Source organism: Sturnus vulgaris, chromosome 1, assembly GCF_052056855.1.
Source record: "Sturnus vulgaris isolate bStuVul1 chromosome 1, bStuVul1.hap1, whole genome shotgun sequence".
NCBI lineage: Eukaryota > Metazoa > Chordata > Aves > Passeriformes > Sturnidae > Sturnus > Sturnus vulgaris.
Genome location: NC_142243.1, coordinates 109,485,786 through 109,507,588, shown reverse-complemented (window position 1 = coordinate 109,507,588; position 21,803 = coordinate 109,485,786). Strand labels below are relative to the sequence as shown.

General features: G+C 35.2%; 1 protein-coding gene across 5 annotated transcripts in view; it reads left to right on the top strand.

The window, feature by feature from the left end:
- The window catches only part of ESCO1 (establishment of sister chromatid cohesion N-acetyltransferase 1), a 32,874-nt gene that overhangs the window by 1,206 nt on the left and 9,865 nt on the right, over nt 1-21,803 (top strand). For 3 of the 5 annotated variants that reach the window (XR_015807041.1, XM_014871287.2, XM_088173889.1), the window contains exons 2-8: nt 1,526-1,629; nt 1,788-1,986; nt 2,550-3,912; nt 4,539-4,650; nt 5,844-5,907; nt 7,971-8,085; nt 17,304-17,435. Coding sequence is in view for 4 of the 5 variants with exons in the window: in XM_014871287.2 (XP_014726773.1) it covers nt 1,790-1,986; nt 2,550-3,912; nt 4,539-4,650; nt 5,844-5,907; nt 7,971-8,085; nt 17,304-17,435 (1,983 nt within the window). In the remaining variant the exon portion in view is untranslated. Of the gene's footprint in view, nt 1-496; nt 1,274-1,525; nt 1,630-1,787; nt 1,987-2,549; nt 3,913-4,538; nt 4,651-5,843; nt 5,908-7,970; nt 8,086-17,303; nt 17,436-21,803 lie in introns of those variants that run through there. The other 2 variants (XM_088173897.1, XM_088173904.1) reach the window with 2 other exon arrangements.

The following is a 21,803-nucleotide window of genomic DNA, read 5'->3' as shown; positions in this document are numbered from 1 at the left end:
ACTGCATCTGTGACAGGTTTTTATTTGACTGATGGAAACCCATAGGCTTGTGAGGTGTCAATGGAGCTCATGAGCTATTAGAACATAGGCATGCAAATTCTATTACCTGCTCCTTAGGGAGAGACATGAAAATAGCACCACAAAAAGTGCTGTTAGAGATTTCTTCCCTGGGTAGAATTAAAAAAAATATACCTCAAATATGGGTTGTTTCTTATGTATCTTCTTTAAAGGAGAAGGTCAGAAGACAGTACTGGTGTCTGGAATCTGAGTTTTTAATCAGCTTTTTAACAAAATTACCAGGTTTGCATGGTTAGAAATGCTTTCATAAGTCGATAAATGAAAATGAGTTAAGAACAATATAAAGTCTGAAAAAAAGTATAGTTGTTTACTTTTTCCTTCTGGATAATGATCAATTGCTAAAAGGAGCTTAACATATATATCTTTCAAATTTTTAGGGAAAATCATTCATTTGTCAATACTGGAAGTCATACTTGTAATGAACTGAAAGTGTCTGGTCTGTGTTACACAACTGGTGACTTGTTCCTGTTTGACCTTAAAAATGTGTCAGATTTAACATCAGATCAGTTAAGGTTTGAAAAGCAATATAGTTTTGTAGAAATCTGTATATAATCTGTAAATCTATCAGGGACAAAAATTAATAGGTAATTCCTGATTGAAAAAGGTGATGTGGAAGTTCTGACAACTGAGTCTTCCAGTAAACTTAATTTTATGAAGTTATTAGTGAAACTTTATTGAACAATTATTACCTATGCCATAATACAATACCGATGTCTTTAAATAAGGGAACTGAAAATTTCACTAGTCAGAAATGTGTATGAAAGGAATGATCAGGCAAATCTGTGAAGGTTTTTTTTAATCAAGAATCTCTCTTAGCTTTCAGACTCTTGTGCAGTGTAACTTCTGCATCATTAACATCATTTCAATTCTCATGAAGGCATTGTCTTTAACTGCCCAAGGCAAAATCTTTAATAATGCTACTTTCTAGGCTTTCCATCTGATTTGTAGCTTAAGTCACATTAGAAGGAACAGTTGTAGGTGGTTGCTAATGTCTGTGAAGTTCTGTTGTAGCAGCCACAAAACTTGGTAACTGAGTCTAATGTATTTATTCCCTGTTGCTGTGAAGCACAGGATTGACAGCAGTCCCATGTTTTTTGCCAGTTCTGCAACAGAACAGAGCACTGTTTTGTGGGAAAACGTGAAAGGCTGAGAAACTTCCTTTTGAATTGTACTGTTACTTGCCACCTTTTGAAAGGTAAAAGAGTAGTGCTTAAGACAGCAAAGTGCTAAAAATTGTTGGATATGGAAATAAATAAAAAAATTAAAATTGTCTATTGTTTTTTGATGGTTGTTGGTTTGGTTTTGGTGTTTTTTTTTTAATTTTAGTTCCTTATCAATGCAACTCTAAAGCTAAGCATTGTTTGAGGGGATGGAAGAGGGTGGGAATTCAGTCTTGAGTAGGAAGGTATGAAGTGTTTACTGCATGAACATTTTCTGTTCTTCATAGGTGGCATGAAACATCCTGTTTGTAAACATATGCATAAGGAATGCTCTTGTCACTCCTTGATAAGTTACTTTGGCCTAAACATCGATTGCCTCTTGTAAAAACCTGTAAGTAAAATGAGTGTCATTTGATTTGAGATTGGTTTAATGATTTGCTTTCTGATCACAGCATGATCTGACTGTAAAAGGAAACGTAGATATATGAAAGTGAAAAGTTATGATATTTGACAAAGAGTCTAAAAGCTGAGTTGCTTGTTTTTTTACAGAAATGGCAGCTCAGAAAAGGAAGTCTACATTAGTAGAACCTTCTGCTAAACGTCCAAAGCTGGACAAGAACAACAAACCGTGTTTGTCAAAGAAGGAAAAAGAGGTGTCGGATACAAAACATGGCTCAAATAAATCAAAGCCCAATCAGTGTGCAGTGCAGGAGAAAACTGTACTCAAAACCTCTGTCAAACCAAACAGGTCAGTGACAAAAAAATACATCATTTTGCATTGTCTTGATAGACTACATTAGTGCAGATCCATCAGAGGGAATCTGAGTTATAGTTAAATAGTACTAGAAGGGAGATGAGATTTTAATCATTATGTATGCTGTCTGCTACAGGATTTTTCTCTGCAACCATATAAATGCCTTGAAATCTACAAAGACCTCCTTCAAAAAAGTTTCTGGATCAAAAATAAATCTAATACTATCTATAAATATACATATAGCTCATACTTCATTTGAAAGTCACAGGTGTCAGTGATTAGAAACTGCTAGAGATGTTACAAAGCATTCATCTGGGGTTCATAGTTCAGTCTTGCCATGCATAAAAATCATTAAATACAACACTTAAGAGTAACTAGGTGGAAATGAACACCTTTTTGGAATAATCCTTCCAAATAAATAAGCAAATCCTTCCAAAAATATTGAGAGTAAAAGATCTAGTGTTTTAAAAAAGAAAGAGGCGGAGGAGGAATGAAAAGAATCTTATGATAGATTCTACTTTCTGGATACTGATAAAAGTATTATTTGAATCTTTCAGTGATAACACCAATGAACTTGAAGTAGGAACACGCATGACTACAAGATCATCAGCACTCAATTCAAATAATAAAACAATATCTGGCAAAACAGTCCAACAGCAGCAGTCTAAATCTGCAAAAAATAAGGAGGTATGCCAGAAAAAATCTGTGCAAGAAATTCCTAAGTCAAAATGCTTAATTGCACCAAACGAGCCAGTAATGAGGAGATCACAGAGGCTGCAGCAGTTAACAGAAGTGCATGTTCCAGCAAGATCCCTGCGCAGCAGAGAAGTTAAAGAAGAAAAGGTTTCGGAAGTTAAGCACAGTAGCCAGGCAAAAAAACATGCTCACAGTGTTACATCAAAACCACTGAAATCTGCTGGAGGGAAAACAGAGCAGAAAAACACAAAAATAAAGACAAACAATAAAAACGAGGATAAAGAAGTACATGTAGAAGTGACCAGCTCTCTGAAAAAGTGTAAAGTGGACAATAAAAAGGATAATTCCAGTAGCTTTCAACACAATCTTCAGGGGTCCTCATCATGTCCTGATGAGAGTCTTGAGGAAGTCAAGAAAGACCAAAAGGGCCCTGTATCTCCTAATTCTAACAACACAAAGAAAGCAGAAACCGATTCTCTTAACCCAAATTCTACAGCATCTAAGGAAAAGCAACAAACACACCAGAACATAAAACCCAGTACAAAACCAAAAAATACTTCACAGCCGTCTGTGAGTGAGACAAATGTGGCTGATCAACCAGAGAATGATGCGAAATCCAAAAGGGTGAGCATCCTTGAACTTTGTGAAGAAATTGCAGGTGAGATTGAGTCAGATACAGTAGAAGTGAAAAAAAATTCCCCTAATGCAGAGGATAGCAAAGCAGAAGAAAAGCACGATGACACACAATTACAGCAAAGTGAAATGCTTACTCAGAAAGAGCCCAGTCAAAGTACTCAGTGCAAACGGTTTTTCCCTAGCAAAAAAGCAATGCCTGTCAAATGCACTCTGAATGGTAGAAATAACTCCTCAAACAAAAACTCTAAATGGACCAAAATTAAATTGCTGAAAGCTAGTAATGTGAAGCAAAGTAATGCAAATTCTCCAAATGTCCCCAAGCTTCCTTTTTTAAAAGATTTCCCTGAAGTTTCAGAGGCAAGTCAAATGGCTGTAGAAGCAGAGCTTTCAAAGGCACAAGGCAAGCTGTCAACAAGACTCTTTGAGAATGAAAGTACAACTTGTGCGCAGGAGAAATCAGATCCTTCATCTGAAAGAGCTGGAGCTAAAGAAGTGGCATTAGAAACAAAACAGCCCACAAGGAAAGGTGCAGAAAATGGTTTGTTGCCTAACTTGACAAAACCTTTATGTGAGCCAAGACCAGATGAGGTAAGTTATTTTAATTATGGTGTATAGTGGGAGGGTGTTCTAAATCTATTATGTTTTCTGAGAATCTCATGCTCAGAATTGTTTTAACAATGACTTTCTTTTACAGTAACTTAAAATTTTCAAATGTATTAGAGATTTACTGCTGTGTTGTCATAGATGGGTGATAATAAGCTGAAAAATTGATTCCACCTTTCTAGATTCTGTTGTTAACTAAATGTTGATCAGTAAAATTTTGTGCTGGAACCAAACTTTGTACGGATTCATATGGACACTTCTTCATGTCTTCAGCTTCCGTAGCTGTTTTGTTGTGCAAAGGTGTATTAGGAGAACAGGTTTTTTCCTCTCATTTCCTTATCTGAATGAGTTTCTACTAAAATTCAGGATTTTAAGGACAACTGAAATACAGGAAATATTTTATAAGCTTATATATAAACTGAGAAAGATTTTTTCAAAATTAATACCACAAACTTCAATATGGACTATCTAATCAGTTGCATTTTGTCTGCTTAAATTAACAAAAATGATGCTGTATTCAAAATGTTAATACTTAGTTCAATCAGTTGTTTTGTTAATAGGTTAAAGGCATTGAATAATTTGCACATTTTACTGTTTCCTGTTTTGCTTAGGACTTTAAATTATATTTGGAATCAGATCCAGAAAGTTCTCCAATAAAGTGTGTTACAGCTCCTAGACCACCAAAACAATTAAAGAAAGAACCCAGAGAAAGTGAACCTCAAGGTAACTGTCTACTACTGATTTCTCCACTTGGTTTGATCAGTTCTGTGGGCAGGATAAGTCTCCCTGTAAGAGGAATGTTTCACGGAGTGAGGCATAGATGGTGCAGAACTAAACTTCGAGAGTTGGAACTAATGACCGGGGGTTTTGTATTGCTTTGTGTCACACCTAGGGTCACTTGAGTAGCACTGAAATGTACTTTTTTTCTCTGGGCTGTGGAGTGGGAAAGAGGGGAAACCCAACCAAATTTTTTCCTTTTCTATGTAATAAAGCAGTAAAACTTCTATGTTTCAGTTGGCTTCTTCTCTTGGCTTGGCTTTTGTTAATTCTCTTCCCTTTTGAATAAGAATCTGCACCTCTTACTTCTAAATTTTTCTATTTGATCTTAAGTAAATTATTAATTGAGTAATCACTCTCTGTTTTTATTATGTAGTCTTCATTTATCAGCCAGTGAATGCAGTTTGTCAAAGCTTATGATGAGTGTGATGTGAATATTTTGACTGAAGTACATTTGACTAAGAAGTACTGTCAATGGATCAGTAACTTGTCTCTTCATTAATTTTTTTTGTTTTTAATGGTGAGGGGTTTGTTCTGGGGTTTTTATGTATTCTTTAATGTATTTAATTTATATATTCTTTTTATCTGAACCTCAGTTTGAGTGCACTGCTTTAGTATTTACCTTTACTAAATAGTTGGAGGTTTTTTACTGACACTGTAGGATACTTTTGAAGGGTAACTACTCTTAATTTCTGTTACAGAATTAAAAAAAAATTCTTTCTTTTGATGTTTTTAATTGTTTCTTTTCCTTAAGTGTTGTAGAACATACTGATTGTCAGTAGAGTATTTACAGTATTGTAAATACTGTACATTTGTGATTCTAATAAAATATAGACAACTATTTATATGTGTCAGTATAAACATATTTAAACTCCTAGGTAGTTTACTGCTGGCCTTGTTTAGCTTCTGGCAAACTGTTCAGCAGAACTGCTGTCAAAGTTGGAGAAAAATGCCCTTTTTTTTAAAGTATACTTAGAGAAATGTGAATACTGCCTCAAACTTGAATGTTTTTTAATTGACCATGAACAGATTGCAAAATAGTTTTGAATATGTTTTATGAAAATCAGTTTTAGTTTAACTCAAATTTCCTTTGCAGCTAAAAACTTTATAATGAAGTTACAATTTTTGATTAATTGCAGATTTGGCTCCCACACAGTTGATGCAAACTTCACTTACAAGTCAAACTTCGGAATCTGAGAACAGGTATAGTATTTCATACATTATGAAATTACAGTAACCTTGCACAGATATGAGATAACCTTGCATGTTATGAGAGAATTTATTATAAAACAGTTGTCTTCCAGCCTCAGTTTTCAGTTTCAAATAAGTGACTTGTCCTTTGTAAAAACAGATTTTAATTTTATTCCATTGTTAAGGGATGTTTTTGCTTTGCTAAGAAAATAATTAAGATATTTGCAGCTGCACATTTATTTCAAAAGTTATTATTTAACAGAGTCAGAAAAACATTTATACTGGTCTCTTCCTCAAATCAGATGAGAACCAGAGAGTAGGGAAAGGCTTTGCCGCATGATTTTCGTGTACTGAGTTACTTCATTTATGTCTGGAGGAGTTTTTTTACCCCTTGTACTACGGGAGTCTTGTACATGTGATTTTTTTTTTTTTAAGGTGGGGAGGAGGGGATTTTATTAGGAATGTTGTGATTGCTGTAAAATGAAGGTGTCAGCAGCCATATTAAAAAGAAAAAGTTCTTAGTACTGAGTTTGTCTTATAGTTCAAGTTTGCATTTTAGCCTTGATCACATTGACTGTTAAAGTTTTTAAGCAGTTCTGACATAGGCTCTGGTTTTAGCCAATAAGCTAAAGACAAAAATTTCTTTGTACCTGTTACCTTAAGCATCAGCAGAGGTCCGTGTATTGTTATTGTTTTCTATATTTATAATGGGGACAGGAAGAAATGTTTCAGGTAATTTTCAGTACATCTCTCTGAGGCCAGATTAACAATTCCAACTAATCGACCCCTTTGTACATGTTGAAAAAGTCTGCTACTTTGGAACTTCACAGAAGATGGTTGGTAAGGTAGATGGAAACTAGTTAAATGAGTGGTTTAAAATGTATTGATAAGCATTGCAATAACTTTGATTTTTCATATTTTTATTCACAACTGCCAAACAGGTTTATGGTATCTACTTAAATTTATTATCTTCATTACCTGAACAAGCTCATATGGCTTTACTATTATCTGGATATATATTTTAATTCTGACGCCTTTCTTACCCTGCTTTCTATATGATACCCAAGATTTAAGCCATCGTTTATTCTGTGGTACTCCTGCTACAATATATAATAATCTGTGTACATATCTACCATGTAGCTCTCTTTAGGGCTTTGTAGGAAAAGGTTCCAGCAGGAAAAGGCAGACCTCCAAGTAGCTACATATGGCAAATTTTAGGAAACCTGAACAGAATAAAATTACCCCTGATTTACCACAAAAATGGTGTTTTAAAAATGTCTGGCAAGAGATAATTTTTTAGAAAGCTCATTGCTGCACAGTAACCTGGTGCCTGTGCTGCAGGGCTGCCACAGTTAAGTTTGCTCAGAAAAAGAAAAATACGTAAATACCTCGTTGAAGTATGTGTATTTTTGTGTGTGTTTTGCTTTGGCAATCTCCAAGAGTTTCATCCAAACCTGGAATGAACGTCATTTTTTTTTTCCCTGAATATAGGAACAAGTTCATAGAATGATTTTGGTGGTAGTTTATTGTATTTTCCAGTGTTTCTTTCAGTTGTGATTTAAATTGAGTAAGATTGCAATGATACTGATGCATTTACTCCTTGGGTCTTCCTCCCTTCTTCCCTATTAGAAGAGAATAACTTTTAATTGTAGGGATTTGACATCTGACTTAGATTTGTGAGAATATATTTACGTGGTCTGCTTTAGCAGCCTGATACCTAGATCTTACTTTGGAAATACATAGCATTAGGCACCATCAGACATGCTCTGAAAGTGCCTCTTTTAAATGCTGGTGTTAATGTTTGAGACTAACCTACCCACTTGATAGTAATTTTTTTTTTCATAAACCAAAAAAATCTTTTAATTAGGCTAGTTACAAACTGTCTTTTTGATTAATCCTTTTATTTCCTTATTTTTCCATTTGAATTGCATGTTAAAATATACAGGACTGTGTTTTATGTAATTAATTTGGATTTGCATCTTGGTAAAATTTGTACTAATCACAACGTTTTGAGTATCCAGCATGACGTGTATAAGCAGTTCCATTTTTAACATTAAATATATTTGTATTTCAAGGGCTCCATTGTCAAATCCTTCATTAGCATCAAAATGCAGTAACTTGCCATCATCTGAGGAACATATTCAGAAACTAAAAGAAGCAGGAAAAGATGGTGATAAGCAGCTGATCACAGTAAGTAATACCCTTTTAGGAAGGCTTATATCTTCTATGTTTAATGAACTTGTCTAGAAATAATTACTTTTACATACTACTTAACACCACTGTAAATGACTTGCAAAAGTAGAACCTGTACTAGATTGCTATTCAATGTTGATGGGGAAATGGTGTCAGCAAGCCTTAATGTTTTATGTTTCTTGTTAAAATAAATTTCTGCAATTTTTAAATAGGATGGCTATTCATTGAAGATAGGGAGAGTGAATATGCCTTAACTTATGTGTAAATTCTCAGTTTCTTAAAATTTCAGAATTATAGGGGGAGGTGCATCTGGTAGATTGTGTGCAGAATTAATACCAACAGATTTGTTCCTCTGCCATTAAGGTGTCCATTGTTCTGAGACCAGCTTAAAGATTTCCCTGTGCATGCACTTATTTTTACCATACTATTTAAGCAGCAGTACCAGTTGGGTTATTTATTCTTAGCCTTTTGGCTGTTAGCTACAAAATACAGATAACAAGAAAATGCGAAATGAGAAGGGAGTGACAGAGCTGGTTTGTTGTCTTGTAGAATCACACAACTTGATTGTGAGACAGTTGGAGTTCTTGGTTGTGTTTTGGTTTATGTTTTCAATAACGCACATGTCAGATAATCCTTGAGAAATGAAAGGCTAGAGAGCGAGAGGAATGCAGAGCATTAGGAAGGAAAGAGTTTTCTTATGAAATGATGCATCTAACATATGTAATTGGAGCTATTACTAAGCTGTTACTTTTTCATACATGGATTATACATGGATTATCATTATTAGTGAAAATATTAACTGAAATAGAACCAAATGAATTCTGAACACTCTGTTATATCCATACTGAAATATTTTAAAATCAGAGCTTCTAAGAACTAAGGTGATAAATATATCCTCCAGCTGTCTGAAGTTATACAAATCCAGGCACGTGAATGCCCAGCCACAGGATAACTGAACTGCATCAAACATTTAAGAAGTATTTCAGTTACTGCCTCTTTGAAATCCATTTTACCAACAGAATTAAAATGAATTATTAAATATCTTAACTACATTAAAAGGACTATAAGAATATCTCTTTTCATTTCTGTGAAACTAACCTAATTTATACTCATACAGTAATATAACTTGGTTGAAAAGTTGCTAGGGTCTTTGACAAGAAGAAATACAGAACTTCCTGCTTGGTCACAGAAGAGGACTTGTGTAGCTCTCTGCAGTGTTTATTATACAAAGAGATTTTTTTGTGAGTTACTGATTATGTTGCTAGTACCCTTGTATTCAGCTAGAATTAGGAGAGCAATCTTTTCTTCAGGTATGCAACAATAAAAGTTATTTACCAAGCAAAATTTTATAGAAAGGTTCATTGATGAAGAGCAGTGGGGAAAATGAGGAAAAATGGGAGAGGTGTAGTTTGTGGTTTTGTGTGGTATTTGTGGAAAAAGCAAGTGGGTATTTAATTTGTAAATGTAAAAATAACAGATTGACAATATCTTACACAGTTCAGCACTTCATACAAATCTAATTCACTTTGATTCAATTGAGTTCAGAGTAGGCTTTTTATTATGTGGAAAGGGCATTTTAATAATGCCTATATTTCAGTTTACCAAGACAACATTAGGTAGAGTATTGGTCTGTTATTCTTTTATCTTAGGGAAAACTGCTCTTTTGTCAAAACATGTAGAGGAACTCAAATATTAGTTAAGCTACTTGATGAAATACTGTCCTTGACCTTGGTTACAGTGGAGATGAGACACAGTTACATTTAGAATAGTTTGTGCCATCTTCTAGAGGTGAAAAGTGGCTAAATTAACTTCTAAATTACTAGGCTTTCCTCCTACAAATACTCAAAAGATTTGGGATTAAATACATGTAATAAAATAAGGTACTTTTTGTAATTAATAGTTTTGCTTGCAAAACCATGGTGAGTTTTTAAAATGTGGAATCTGAATGGCTGGGCTTATTTTTCTATTATTAGTAGTAATTATTTTCAAAGGTGTTTATATAGTTCCATAATGATCCTATGAGAACAGAGAAATTAGTAATTTGGTTTAAAAACTGCTGAGGTTGAAATTTCTCCTAGGTAGAGAGCAGTCTCACTACACAAGGTCAAATCACTTAAATTAGCATTTATAGTGTATAAAAAATTATAGTTAATAGCTAGAAATCATTTTTATTTCAAGTTTCTGGCATGTTGTATTAAGAGAAGTAATTTCATTATTCTTTACCTTGAGCAGAGTTGGGAAGTCATGCTTTTATTCTTAGCAAGAGGCATTTAATTAGCACTTCGTTACACTTAAAAAAACTAAATGCCTGAAAGATGCAATTTTGGACTCTCCAATGTGAGATCTGATTCTTTTGGAGATGTCAAGCCAGTCCATCTTAATGTATGTACAGAATCCTGTTTTCTTTTTGTAACCACAGATGAAAAATGGATTATTTGTTTGACTAGTCACATAATGCAAGATCTTTATTTTGCTGCTTTTTTGCTGCTGAATTTTCCTAGTCTTTCTTAAGAAAGTTTGGCACTTGTCCTTTTAAATTTTTTTGGGGTATCTAAGGCTCAGAGTCTGGAATGTTACTGTATTCTAATCTTTTTGGTCCCTGAGCTATATTTAGAGAGGTTTTATGGTAAAACTGGGCTTTGTTCTTCACAGTATGCTTTGAGTTTTTGATATTTAATCCATAAAGATACGTTTTAGCTTCCTTCTTCTCCCATATTCATACTATAGTGAATAGAAACGTTTTCTTTTTTTCTTAAGTAATATAATTTTTAACAAACTTTAAGGCTATTTGACTAACAGAAGTAAAATAACACAAATTCTATTTGTAGAAGAAATGCTTAATAGCTGCACTTGCCCCATGCTCTTTCCTAGTACACATCATCCAATTATCTGGGCAGCTTTCAAACATAGAATTATCTTCATTTTGTAGAAGTACCTCTAAGTCAACATGGGTTGTGTCTGTGCAGATTTGCTTGCTGTCACACATCTTAAAAAGGAAGTCTCTTCAGAGCGTAGAACTTCAGCTGAGAACACTTTATAAAGCAAACAGTGCCAGAAAACGGTGGTGTTTGAAGTGATATGCAAAGACTTAGGTTGAGACTGAAGAGAGGTATGATCTCTTTTTTAAGGGAAAGAAATTATGATCAAGGCTAAAAATTCATTGCATTCCAAATCTGTGACTTGGTGTTTGGTGGAGTAGTCTGCTCTGAGTATTTGTGAACTGCACCTCTTATACTTCATTTAAATGTTCAGTTGGTAGGTTATCAGGTTCTTTACTTTGCAATTACTTGAATGGATTTGCAAATATGAGAACTTGAATATTAAATCATCTGTTCCTTTAAATTCTGAAATGAAATGAAATACAAATTCACAAAGCATGTCTTCTCAGTTTTCATCAAATGAGAGATGCTGTACAACCAAGACAAGGAAAGTCAGTTGTTTTCGTCCTGTAAAAATTCTGTTTGACTGTCAGACCTAGGACAACATTTTGACCATAAAAATAGGAATTGATAAAAGCATTAATGCTATAAGGGAATCTCCTAAATAGTTACCTATGAAGCACAGGGATACTTACTCCATTTTGAGGTTTGTTCCTTTGAATTTGACTAGTATTTGGAAAATAAGTTACTGATTTTAGGAAAGAACATGTAAAATGAATGAACAGGGAAAACAAATCACTGAAGTGATAGCAGGATAGTGTTGAGTTATGGAGACTTTTTTGCCTTTCTAGAGCTCTGAGTTAATGCCTGGATGCTAGGAAATGTGATTAAATGTAGTTGATCATTTTAAGTGTCAGCAAGTGCATGGATCGGGATTGCTTGATGGAAGGTGCTTTTGATTCTGAGATTTGAGTTGGTGCTATGTGTGGACGTGATGTGCGTGCTAATCTAGTTTACACGTTTGGATATCATGCTTGAATTTTTCCTTATATATGTTTTGAATAAAATTGAACAGTTTCCTGCTTGACTGAAATAGATTATATATGAAATAAATATCTTTCTTTAAGGTGAAAACACAGCCCTTAGTGGAAATAAGTGTAAGAGTAATTTCTTATGAGAAGAATTTCTGAAGAAACTTGCATAGCAGTCATTTGAAGTTGCTATTTTCTTCCTTAAACTTGTATAGTCTGGTTAGGCAATTTCTCTGAAGATTTAGAGAATGGCATTTAGGCAATCTTTCATTGTTCACATTAGTTAAGTACTGCCTCTCTCCTATCCTGTAACCCCAGTGAAAACGAGACAGTGACTACTTAGTAAGCATAAGGGGAATTAAGTAGTTGAGAGCAGTTATTTTTCTTTCCACACAAATGGTGCCCTTTGGGATAGCTCCATTCTTACAGGGATGGTATCCTTTCTTATTACCACTTCTTCCCATTTCTTCTTCTCTGCAGCAACCCAGCTTTGTCTTGCAAGTTCAGGTGGGTTGTACTTGGTGTCCTTTTTCCTGAAGAGGGGTGAGAATGTTTTGTAACATTAGCTGGGAGCTGCTACAGGAATTCAGGCACCAAGGCCATGAGCACTGTGCTGTGGCAGGCAGCTAAGCACCGTGCAGCTGCTCCCTCATTGTCCCCGAGTAGGATGGGGGAGAACAGTTTCACAGGTAAAGCAAAATAAGGAATTCATTCACTGCTGTTCTTCGGCTTGCAGATGTTCAGCCTTCTCTGTGAAAAAAGGATTTATCATGTATAATAATTGGGAAGACAAATGCCATTAACTCCAAACATCCTCCCCTTCCTTCCTGTTTCCCTAGCTCTTACTGCTTGTCAGGATGCCATGTGGCGTGGGATGCCCGTCTGGTCAGGTGGGATCAGCTGGTCCCAGCTCTGTCACCTCCCAGCTTCTTGGCACCCCCATCTTCCTCACTGGCACAGCAGTGTGAGAAACAGAAAAGGCCTTGAATGCTGTGTAAGGACTGTGCAGCAATAGCTACAACATCCTTGTGTTATCAGCCTTGTTTTGGTCACAGATCTAGTATACGGCACCAAAGCAGCTTCTGTGAAGGAAATTAACCTTATCCAAGCCAAAACCCGTGCTCATCAGAACACTTTCTGTAATATTCCTGCTTAATATTTTTATATGGGTTCAGAATGGATTACCTGTCCATCGTAAATATTGTGCGGATTTATTTTCTTACTCTGTATTGCTTTTCATACTGCTCTAGCTAATGACCAGTGAAGATAGAATTTAGTGATGGATGATGACCCTCCATTTTCATTTTTCAAATATGTTAAGTAAAATTAGATACATTATGACTTTGAAAGTTTCGAGTTGATTTATATCCTTTTGTTTAAATAGCTTTTCAGGAAGATGGGTGCTGGTGATGAGTTGTTTTTTTTTGTTTTTTTCGTGGTTGGTTGGAGCTTTTTGTTCAAAATGAAGACTGGATTTTATTCTGAGTTGGGACGTGTCTTCTGATCCTCCTGGTCAGCAAGGGGATCTATCCATCAGTTTCAGTCTTGAATGCATCTTTCACTGGAATAGCATTCTTTGACCTTTTAATTTTCTGTGGAGAGCCACAAAATCTTTGTTGTTTCTTCCTGCCCTTCTTGTATTTCCTTTCCAGCCTGCCTGTTTCTCTGGCTTGGCTTTAGTCTTTATTCTGTGAAAAGGCTAGAGGAAAAGAGGAAAAAACAATCTTCCTCTAACTAATACTAGGTAATCAAGAAGGAGTTGACCTAATTTATAACTGAAGAGAGAGAAAAAAAAGGAAGAAAAAAAAAAAGGCCCCTTTTCATCTCCTACAGAGGCACCAAATGCCTTTTTTGCTTGCAGGGTTCCTTATTGCACATACGGAGGATCAGCAGACATGCACCTTCTCAAAGAAGATATTGGTAAGACTTTTCTTTGTCTGACACAGAATTAAGAAACCCTTCTGAAGTTAAGGCAGTGTTGTCTCATTGTTCAATTACAGTTAGCCTGGAAAGAGTGGATATCCTGTACTTTAGGATTGCCAGAGATGCTGGAATGCTTAGTTGCCATCTACACATGCAGAATTTTCTTTATTGTTATTATTTAGAAAACTGAGTTGTGAACAGAGTAACAACATTTTTTTCTGCCTGAAACCGCACGTTTTCCTGAATATTGTTGCTCTGAAAAACATTGAGTTCCAAGAGTCAAACCTCTTGCATCTTTGTCTAGTTGTGATGAGTCAGCACTTTTTTTTTTTCAGTAGTTGATGCTTGCTGAGAAGATTCCACCTCTCCACTTTCAAATCCCAGTTATATTTACTCTCACACATAGTACAGAAGGTGCTCCTAACTCATTGGGGTTTGAAGCATTTTTGTTTCTGGTTTTGGTTTGTTTTGGTCGGGTTTTTTTGTTTGGTTTGGTTTTTTGGTGGTTTTTTGGGGTTTTTTGTTTGTTTGTTTTGTTGGGGTTTTTTTGTAGTTGTTTCATTTTGGGTTTTCGTTGATTGTTGTTGATCTCATCCCATGAGGAAGGTCTGGCAAGCTTTAATGCAGTATTACGATTTGGGAGCACTTTTTTTCTCTGGATGCATGCCCTTTCCATTTTGCTTATGCAATGACATCACTTTAAAAATAGTCAGAGCCTGTAGATGTTTTGTGGGAGTACAAACATGCATTCATCATAATTCCTGACTTTATTTTGCATGTCTTTTTTTTTGTTATTGCAGTCTGAGTTGGATTTTAAAGCTCCTGCATTTTATTTTTGCATGAAGCATTATGTCCTGTGCTGTGGCTTTGAAATAGTACTTCAGTTATACAAAAATCTTCCTTGTCTTCAGGAGACTGTAAAATATTTCCTAAAGGCTATAGTCCACATTTGTCAGGGCTACAGAGTTCAAAATATTGCTTTGGATACTACAGTGTGCTTTTTTTCAATAATTTATTAAACAGAATTTTCATACTAACTTCTGTGGGTAGCCCATTGATACAACTGAATGTGTGTAGAATAGTAATATCAGTGAAATCCTTAAAATCCTTAAAAAAAAACCTAGACAAAAAAATCTCCCTCCCAAAACTCAAAGCCTCTGATACCAGCAACATCTGAGAAAGTCTGACTGTAGAATACAATATGGCTGTACTATTCCAGAGAACTAATCTGTTCCTAGAAATTTGCAAAACAGCATTTGTATTTACAAGGCACGATGGAGTAAGCTAGAGAGCTGGACAACTTTGAGGATATCCTTGCCTTGAGTTTTCTGATGACTTCCTGCATAACTAGGGTTTTTTGGCTTGAGATTTTTGATAGCAAACTTACAGGTTAGTTTAATATCTTAGGTTCTTGATGATTTGAACAGAAATTGTGTCATGAGAGTTAATGCAGCACCAATACCTAAGATTTGCTTTATGTAGCTGAATTTCTAATTGAAACTGGTGAGGGGTTTTTTGGCATATATTTCAAGCATCAAAGTACACTTCCTTTTTACTTATCTTACTCTAGGTATAGGGGATATGTTCTCCGTCTTCAAGATAGGATTATTAAGTCTAGTTCACTTGGTTCATCTCTAGATAGTCACCTACTGCCTTTTTAATCTTTTGTGTATTAACTTTGAAATGCAGTGTCTTTTGATGGCTAGAAAGGGTACTTGGTCTTGCTGCTTTAAAGGAAATCTGCAAGCAAAATAAAATGTTTGGTTCAATTTTTGGACTTTTAGAAGGCTCATCTTACTCTGACTTTACAAATCTAACCTCAGGGTTCATCTTTCTCTTTTCATTCAGAAACATAGTGTACTGTTTCTCCTTCGGTATATGGTAGGGATCTGTACATTGATGTATGGTTAAAGCAATGGCTATCCAGATTCAACTTCTTTCTTTTGGCTGAGTTCCATAGATGTGCTCCTAAGGAGAAATTCAACTTTGAATTTGTCTGGCCTGTTGTGCCTTTAGTCTCTTCTTGGGAAGAAACTGATACCTTCACTTTAGATGCCACCAATATCTCTTTGAAATAGGTTGCTGTTGTGTAGAGAATTGAACTGTTGTTTAGCTCGTAGACATGTCTTTGAAGATGGAAGGAATAGGAGATGTTTCGTAAACACTTCTGTGTTGCAAAATGCTTTCTTCTTAAAATAGATTTTTCCTACTATGAATGTTTTCAGCTCTTAGAAAACAGTATTAAGTTCATGTAATCTGTTTCCTTGCAAATTGTGCACAGAGATCAATTTAATGTTAAAAAACACCCTCAAATCTTTTTTTGCTTATGCAGTACACTGGTTTAGAGTATAGAGTAAATTCCTGTTTCTCTATTGCTTGTGATGTATGTTAAAATAAATTAAAAGGGACATTTATTGCTGCTTACATAAGCTCAATTTCCAAATGTAGTTAAAGAGAAAAAAAGTCGTTGAGCATTAAGCTGTAACTTAAACATGCCTTTTTGGCTAGAGTCTTTATTCTAACTGGTATTCTTTTGCTCTTTGCAAAAGGCAGCCCCAGCACCTGATACTTCACTGTTTATTAGGCACTGACTCCAAAATCTGAGCATATTTCCAGATAAATAACACTTTTAATGAATAAACATAAACCAATAGATTCTGACTAATGCCCTGAGTTTTGTAATTGTTGCATATTGAGTAGCAATATAGACCAAACTTAGAAGTTCATGAATGGTATGATTTTACATTTGCAGTGTAGCTGTTTTACAGTGTCTCAAAAATCGCCTTGAAATACTTGGTTTTCATTAAAAACCAAAGAAGGTAGTGATCAGCTGTTGCAGACATATTGCTGATCTTAATGATTATTTCCATAACTTTCATTTTTTATGATACGCTTCCAGACATTCAGGAAAATGGCTCACCTGTGACATACCTCAAAGCAGTTCACAACCAAAGACAGGCGGCAGCAGAAGTGTAGAGAAAACCAAGTAGTGTGGGGCTGAATATGATAATTTTCTTTGTGGAAGATGTTTCTATTTCTGCAGATGGGAAAATGAAGGAAAAATTCTCTGTTCTTTGTATATCATAGAATAAAAGTAATTTGTTCAAACGTAATGGGGGTGGAGCTAGTATTTTTAGGTAGAGTTTGCCTTGTGATTGATGCCTGTGCCTTTTAAGGGTATATGGGTTTTTGAAAGATGAAATTCTAAGTTCTGTGCTTGTTGTTTCTCCATTTTAGCCTTTGAGTTTCCAGAAGATATGCTATTAGGAGGGATGAGTCAATGAAAGTTCTGTTTAACTGTATTTACTGTGCAAGGAATTGATAAATTCTTGTTTCGTTGGTTATTTGTTGGTTTGGTTTTGTTGTTTTTCTTTTTTTATAGGATGGAGGACAGAAGAGATTTGGTGCTATTTCCTGTAATATTTGTGGAATGCTTTACACTGTGTCAAATCCAGAGGATGAAACCCAACATCTGTTATTCCACAACCAGTTCATAAGTGCTGTTAAATATGTGGTAAGAAAATCCTCTGTTTTGAAAGACATAAACAGTATCTGTTGTTTGCTTTGTACTAGTTACAATTCATATTATATTAAGTTGTGTTTTGATAAATTGTTACCACAGTAGGACATAAATCATCCACTTTGGGAAATAAATGTTTTTAAGAGCCATGCTAGACAGGTTATATGTTATGTATTAAAATGGTTAGTACAATAATGGTGTTTCATTGCCATATTATTATTTCTGCTACAATTTCCTGATCTTGGGGAGATGTGAGGGTAGTGATAGGAAAACAAAGGAATGTCACTGTTCTGAAAGTACTAAATACAGGTTTCTCTACTACTGGTGTTCACAGCAGCAGTTGACTTAATAGTCAGATGAAGGGCTGACTGTCCTGTTTTTTTAAGTGTGTGATCTTAGATGACTTATAAATTACTTTTCCATTAATTATGTGTAATTTGAGGGGAGACTGCCTAGGACTTCAACTAATTACAATTTCATAGCGTATTGAAGCTATACTGAATTTTCAATGAGAATGTGGTCCCTAAAGTACATATTATTTGAAAGTTTAATCATATATGCTGTCTCTGAGTATCTCTCATTAAATCTCAGATTTAAAAAATTCTGTATAATTTCAAGTATATTGTAAAATCAGCTACTTCACACTAGCTGATGTTACAAGACATGAAATACCTGTTCACATGTCTGAGATCCAGAACAGAATCCACAAAGTCTATTTTCTTTATCATACATGTTACCTTCAGTACTCTACACTCGAGTAGATAAGACCTCCAGGATAACTGAACTGAGGCCACCTATTCATTTCATGTAGGCACCAAATGGCTGTTGGGCTACTCTTAAATCTCAAACACACTTTTATCCTACTGTTGGCAAATATAAAGATGTAACTTCATACCTAAAGTGCTTGAAAGTCTCTGATGAATACTTCTGGTATTTATTCCATCTTTGGTTAGTTTTTGCCAAATAATCTGGATGTTAGCTACATTGTAGGGTGGGACTGGACAGAAAGTGTGATGGAACTCAGTACATTATAATGGCAGCATAAAACGTTTCCCCATTTTATTCCTGTTTGTCCTTCCTCTCCCCACCCAAGTACTTTCAGATCATGAATGTTACCAAAGATGTAAACATAATTCACAGAAGATGATGTTTAGTTGTTTTGGACAGAAGCTCTTTGGCACATGAGTTCAGTAGCTACTTAAAGCTGCTATGTTCATGTAGGTAAGAAGCTGTACTGAAGTTTTGAGTGTTTTGGAAGTTGAAAGAGCTAAAATCTCTCACTTGCATGTATGTCTAGGGTAGCAACGTAATTAACATGAAAGTGAATGAGCAGACTGCTTTAAACCAGTCATAAATAATTTAATACAGAGTTAGGTACACTTTTAATTTGAGAAAAGCTTTCCCTGTTGTTTTCTCAGTTGCTAAGCATCTTCTTAAAACTTCCAACAATGTGTACTCAAGCGAATTATTTGTATTGTTAGTTCAGTGAGAAAACAGTTCTCTCTCTGTAATATTTTGAGGCTTTAATTGTGTTTTGTGACATTGTAGATAACTGTTGAGACATGGAGCCATGATGGTTATTCTGGAATGGAAACTGTAGAGTAACAGGCGAAAGAACTCTTACGAGTCTTCAAATTCCCCTCTGTGATTTTTTTTTCCCTTCTTAACAATCTTAACACTGTTTTCTGCATGGATGAGTAACTTTTGCCATTCTAAATATGAGTTTTTACCACTAGTCATTTGATCTGGAGTCAGTGGCTCTTGGTTGATAGTATTGTGACAGAAACATTCTCGCCTCCTCTTAGAAAATAATTTCAATTTAAGATAAGACTTCTTGGCAGTGAATTAGTACAGCAAGTGACTACTTGTTAATTCTTAGTCATCCAGAAATACTGGAATGACTACTAATTATCCTGATTTTGCTAGGAGGGTTTTAGTGGGGATTGTTGGGAGGATAGCTCATAGGTTTCTGGATATTTGTATGTAGTTACTGCATTGAAAGTTTAACTGTCTCCCTTTCCCTGACAATGTCAACTGGACAGTAGCATCAGGGAATTTTAAAAATGTACTAGGGAAAGTCCTGGTAATTCCTTGTTTAGACTTCCTGGTCCAGGAACACGTGGTCTCAGTGACATGTTACATTTTTAGCTCTCCAGACACTCTTTATATGTAGTTTATGTGTTTGGCATTACTTGTGATTCAGAGGCCATTCTAAGGGATCTTATAAGCATTTGTCATTCACATTCTCCATGCCATATGATGAGGTCCCAGTCTAAATTGAGAAAGCTTTTCTTTTTTGTCCCTTTCAAACATTTCTTATGGGCTTAGTAGTTCTATGAATTATTCATTTCACAGACTCAAAAAAGTAGGTCTATATACATTTTCATGCTAGAGCTCCTTGCTAAATGTCTTGCCCACCTGCCTGGAGGTGCTCTGTGGGTTTTTAAAAAGCTTTTGAGTAGCCAGAAGATAGTTTGTATGTAAATAATAAGCTACTTTCTATCAACAAAATAAATTTTTGTTTGGTGGGTTATTTTAAAGGCCTGTCTACTGCTTGTAGTAAAAAATTCTGTTTAGGTCTCTAGAAATGTCATAATGCCCCAAAAAAAGGACAGGCCAACAGGGAGTTGGGTGTTGAGTACTTGCTTTGTCGTGGGTGTCTGATAGAGAAGTTAAGGAAATTGTAGACCTTGTGTGTAGAGAGGAATTTTGATAAGTGTAATGACCATTTCTAGACAGAAGATTGGCAAGGATTGATACAGGTTTTCCTAAGGGTGACATTTGCTGTTAATAGAAGCATGCATATTAAATTAGCAAGAAGGTAAGGTGGCCAGGGATAGCACTGGAGCAGGAATGAGACATGTCCCCAGCTGCAGACAAATAGAGCAATCTGTCTCACTTTCCTCTGGTTTCAGACATCTGAAAGTCTCCAGACAAGTGATGCCATTCTAGTATGTGTGTGCATGATGTACACACACATCACATGGGATGTGTAAGCAGTAACATTAGATGTTAGCACCAGCAGGATGGGCAACTCTGTGGGATGGATAAATGATTCAGTTTTATAAAATCTTCTAGCTGTAATACCACACAGTGCCAATTCTGCATCCCCTCTGTGATACCATGTACGATCATCTTAGTATTTCTGCAAAATATTTTTGTAAGAGCAAGGCATTTTTAATGGCGCTTTGAAGTTGCAAAGCCAGAACCTTAAGTTAGTAAATGCCTGTGGATTCAGGTGTCATATGTGATTGCAGTTAATGTGTTTGTACTTCAAGCTTATCTTCTTGGTTAAGAATATCTTGAGCTTAAGAAAATGGAGGAAGCTGTTATTTGGGCTGTGTAATCTTGATAAGTTTACAGCTATTCTGCTGTAACTGCACCCAAGTTAATCTCTGAGTTTCTTAAAATTCTCACATTTAAAGAAAGTCAATATTTGACTTCTTGGCATCTAAAGTTAATAGGATATTGGGATTGAAAATGGTGTTGAAGTTTGTCATCTTAGAAGGATTTCATACTTGTCTTGATTTGCATTAATTCCAAAAGTAATGCATCTGTATGACATAAAAATAATATTACAAATGAAGTTCTTACCATTAATATCTTCTGTGAGAAGTTTTAATAGAGGATAATATTTGGTAGTTATATCCAAGGATCTTAATGTGTTCTGCAGTCAAAAACTCATTCTCTATATTTCATTCATAGGAAGGAGAGGCAGAATATCTGTACTTGTCAGGAAGAAGAATGCAGCAGACCCATTTCTCTGCTGCAAATTGTCAAGGACAATAGTTTACAAAATTTCACACTAGACTTCATTACTAGGGGAAAAAATTCCTAAATGCTTTTCATATGAAGACCAAGAATTTTACAGTATTAACCATGTTTTCTTCAGTACCTCCGTATTTTTGAGGAAAAAAGACTTTATAAGAAAAAGACATTTTTTTTTTCATGTATTTGTATTCAGTTGAGAAATAGTGAGTACAGAAAAGCCAGAACTGGCACATGCAGAAAGGCACCAGCACTGCTGTATTGTTTCCTACTCCTATGTAAGAATTTGTTAAAACTTAGGAAATTTGTGGGAAGTAGGCTATCAAATCTGCTAGCTTTTAAAGACAAATCTATATCAGAGATTATTTTAAACTATAAGCAGAACCTAATTCATGAAAAACAGACCACTGAACATTTAGTTACTGTGCTATTAATGTTGGAGCCCTCTTTACACCTCTGTTCTACCTCATTCTTTATATACATACATCATAACCAGTGAAAACAATGCACTGCACTCTGTATTGGTAGCTACAGTCCACATTATTTCATGATCTGATAGCAGCTGCTTCTCTGTATTGTCCTTTCTGTAATGAT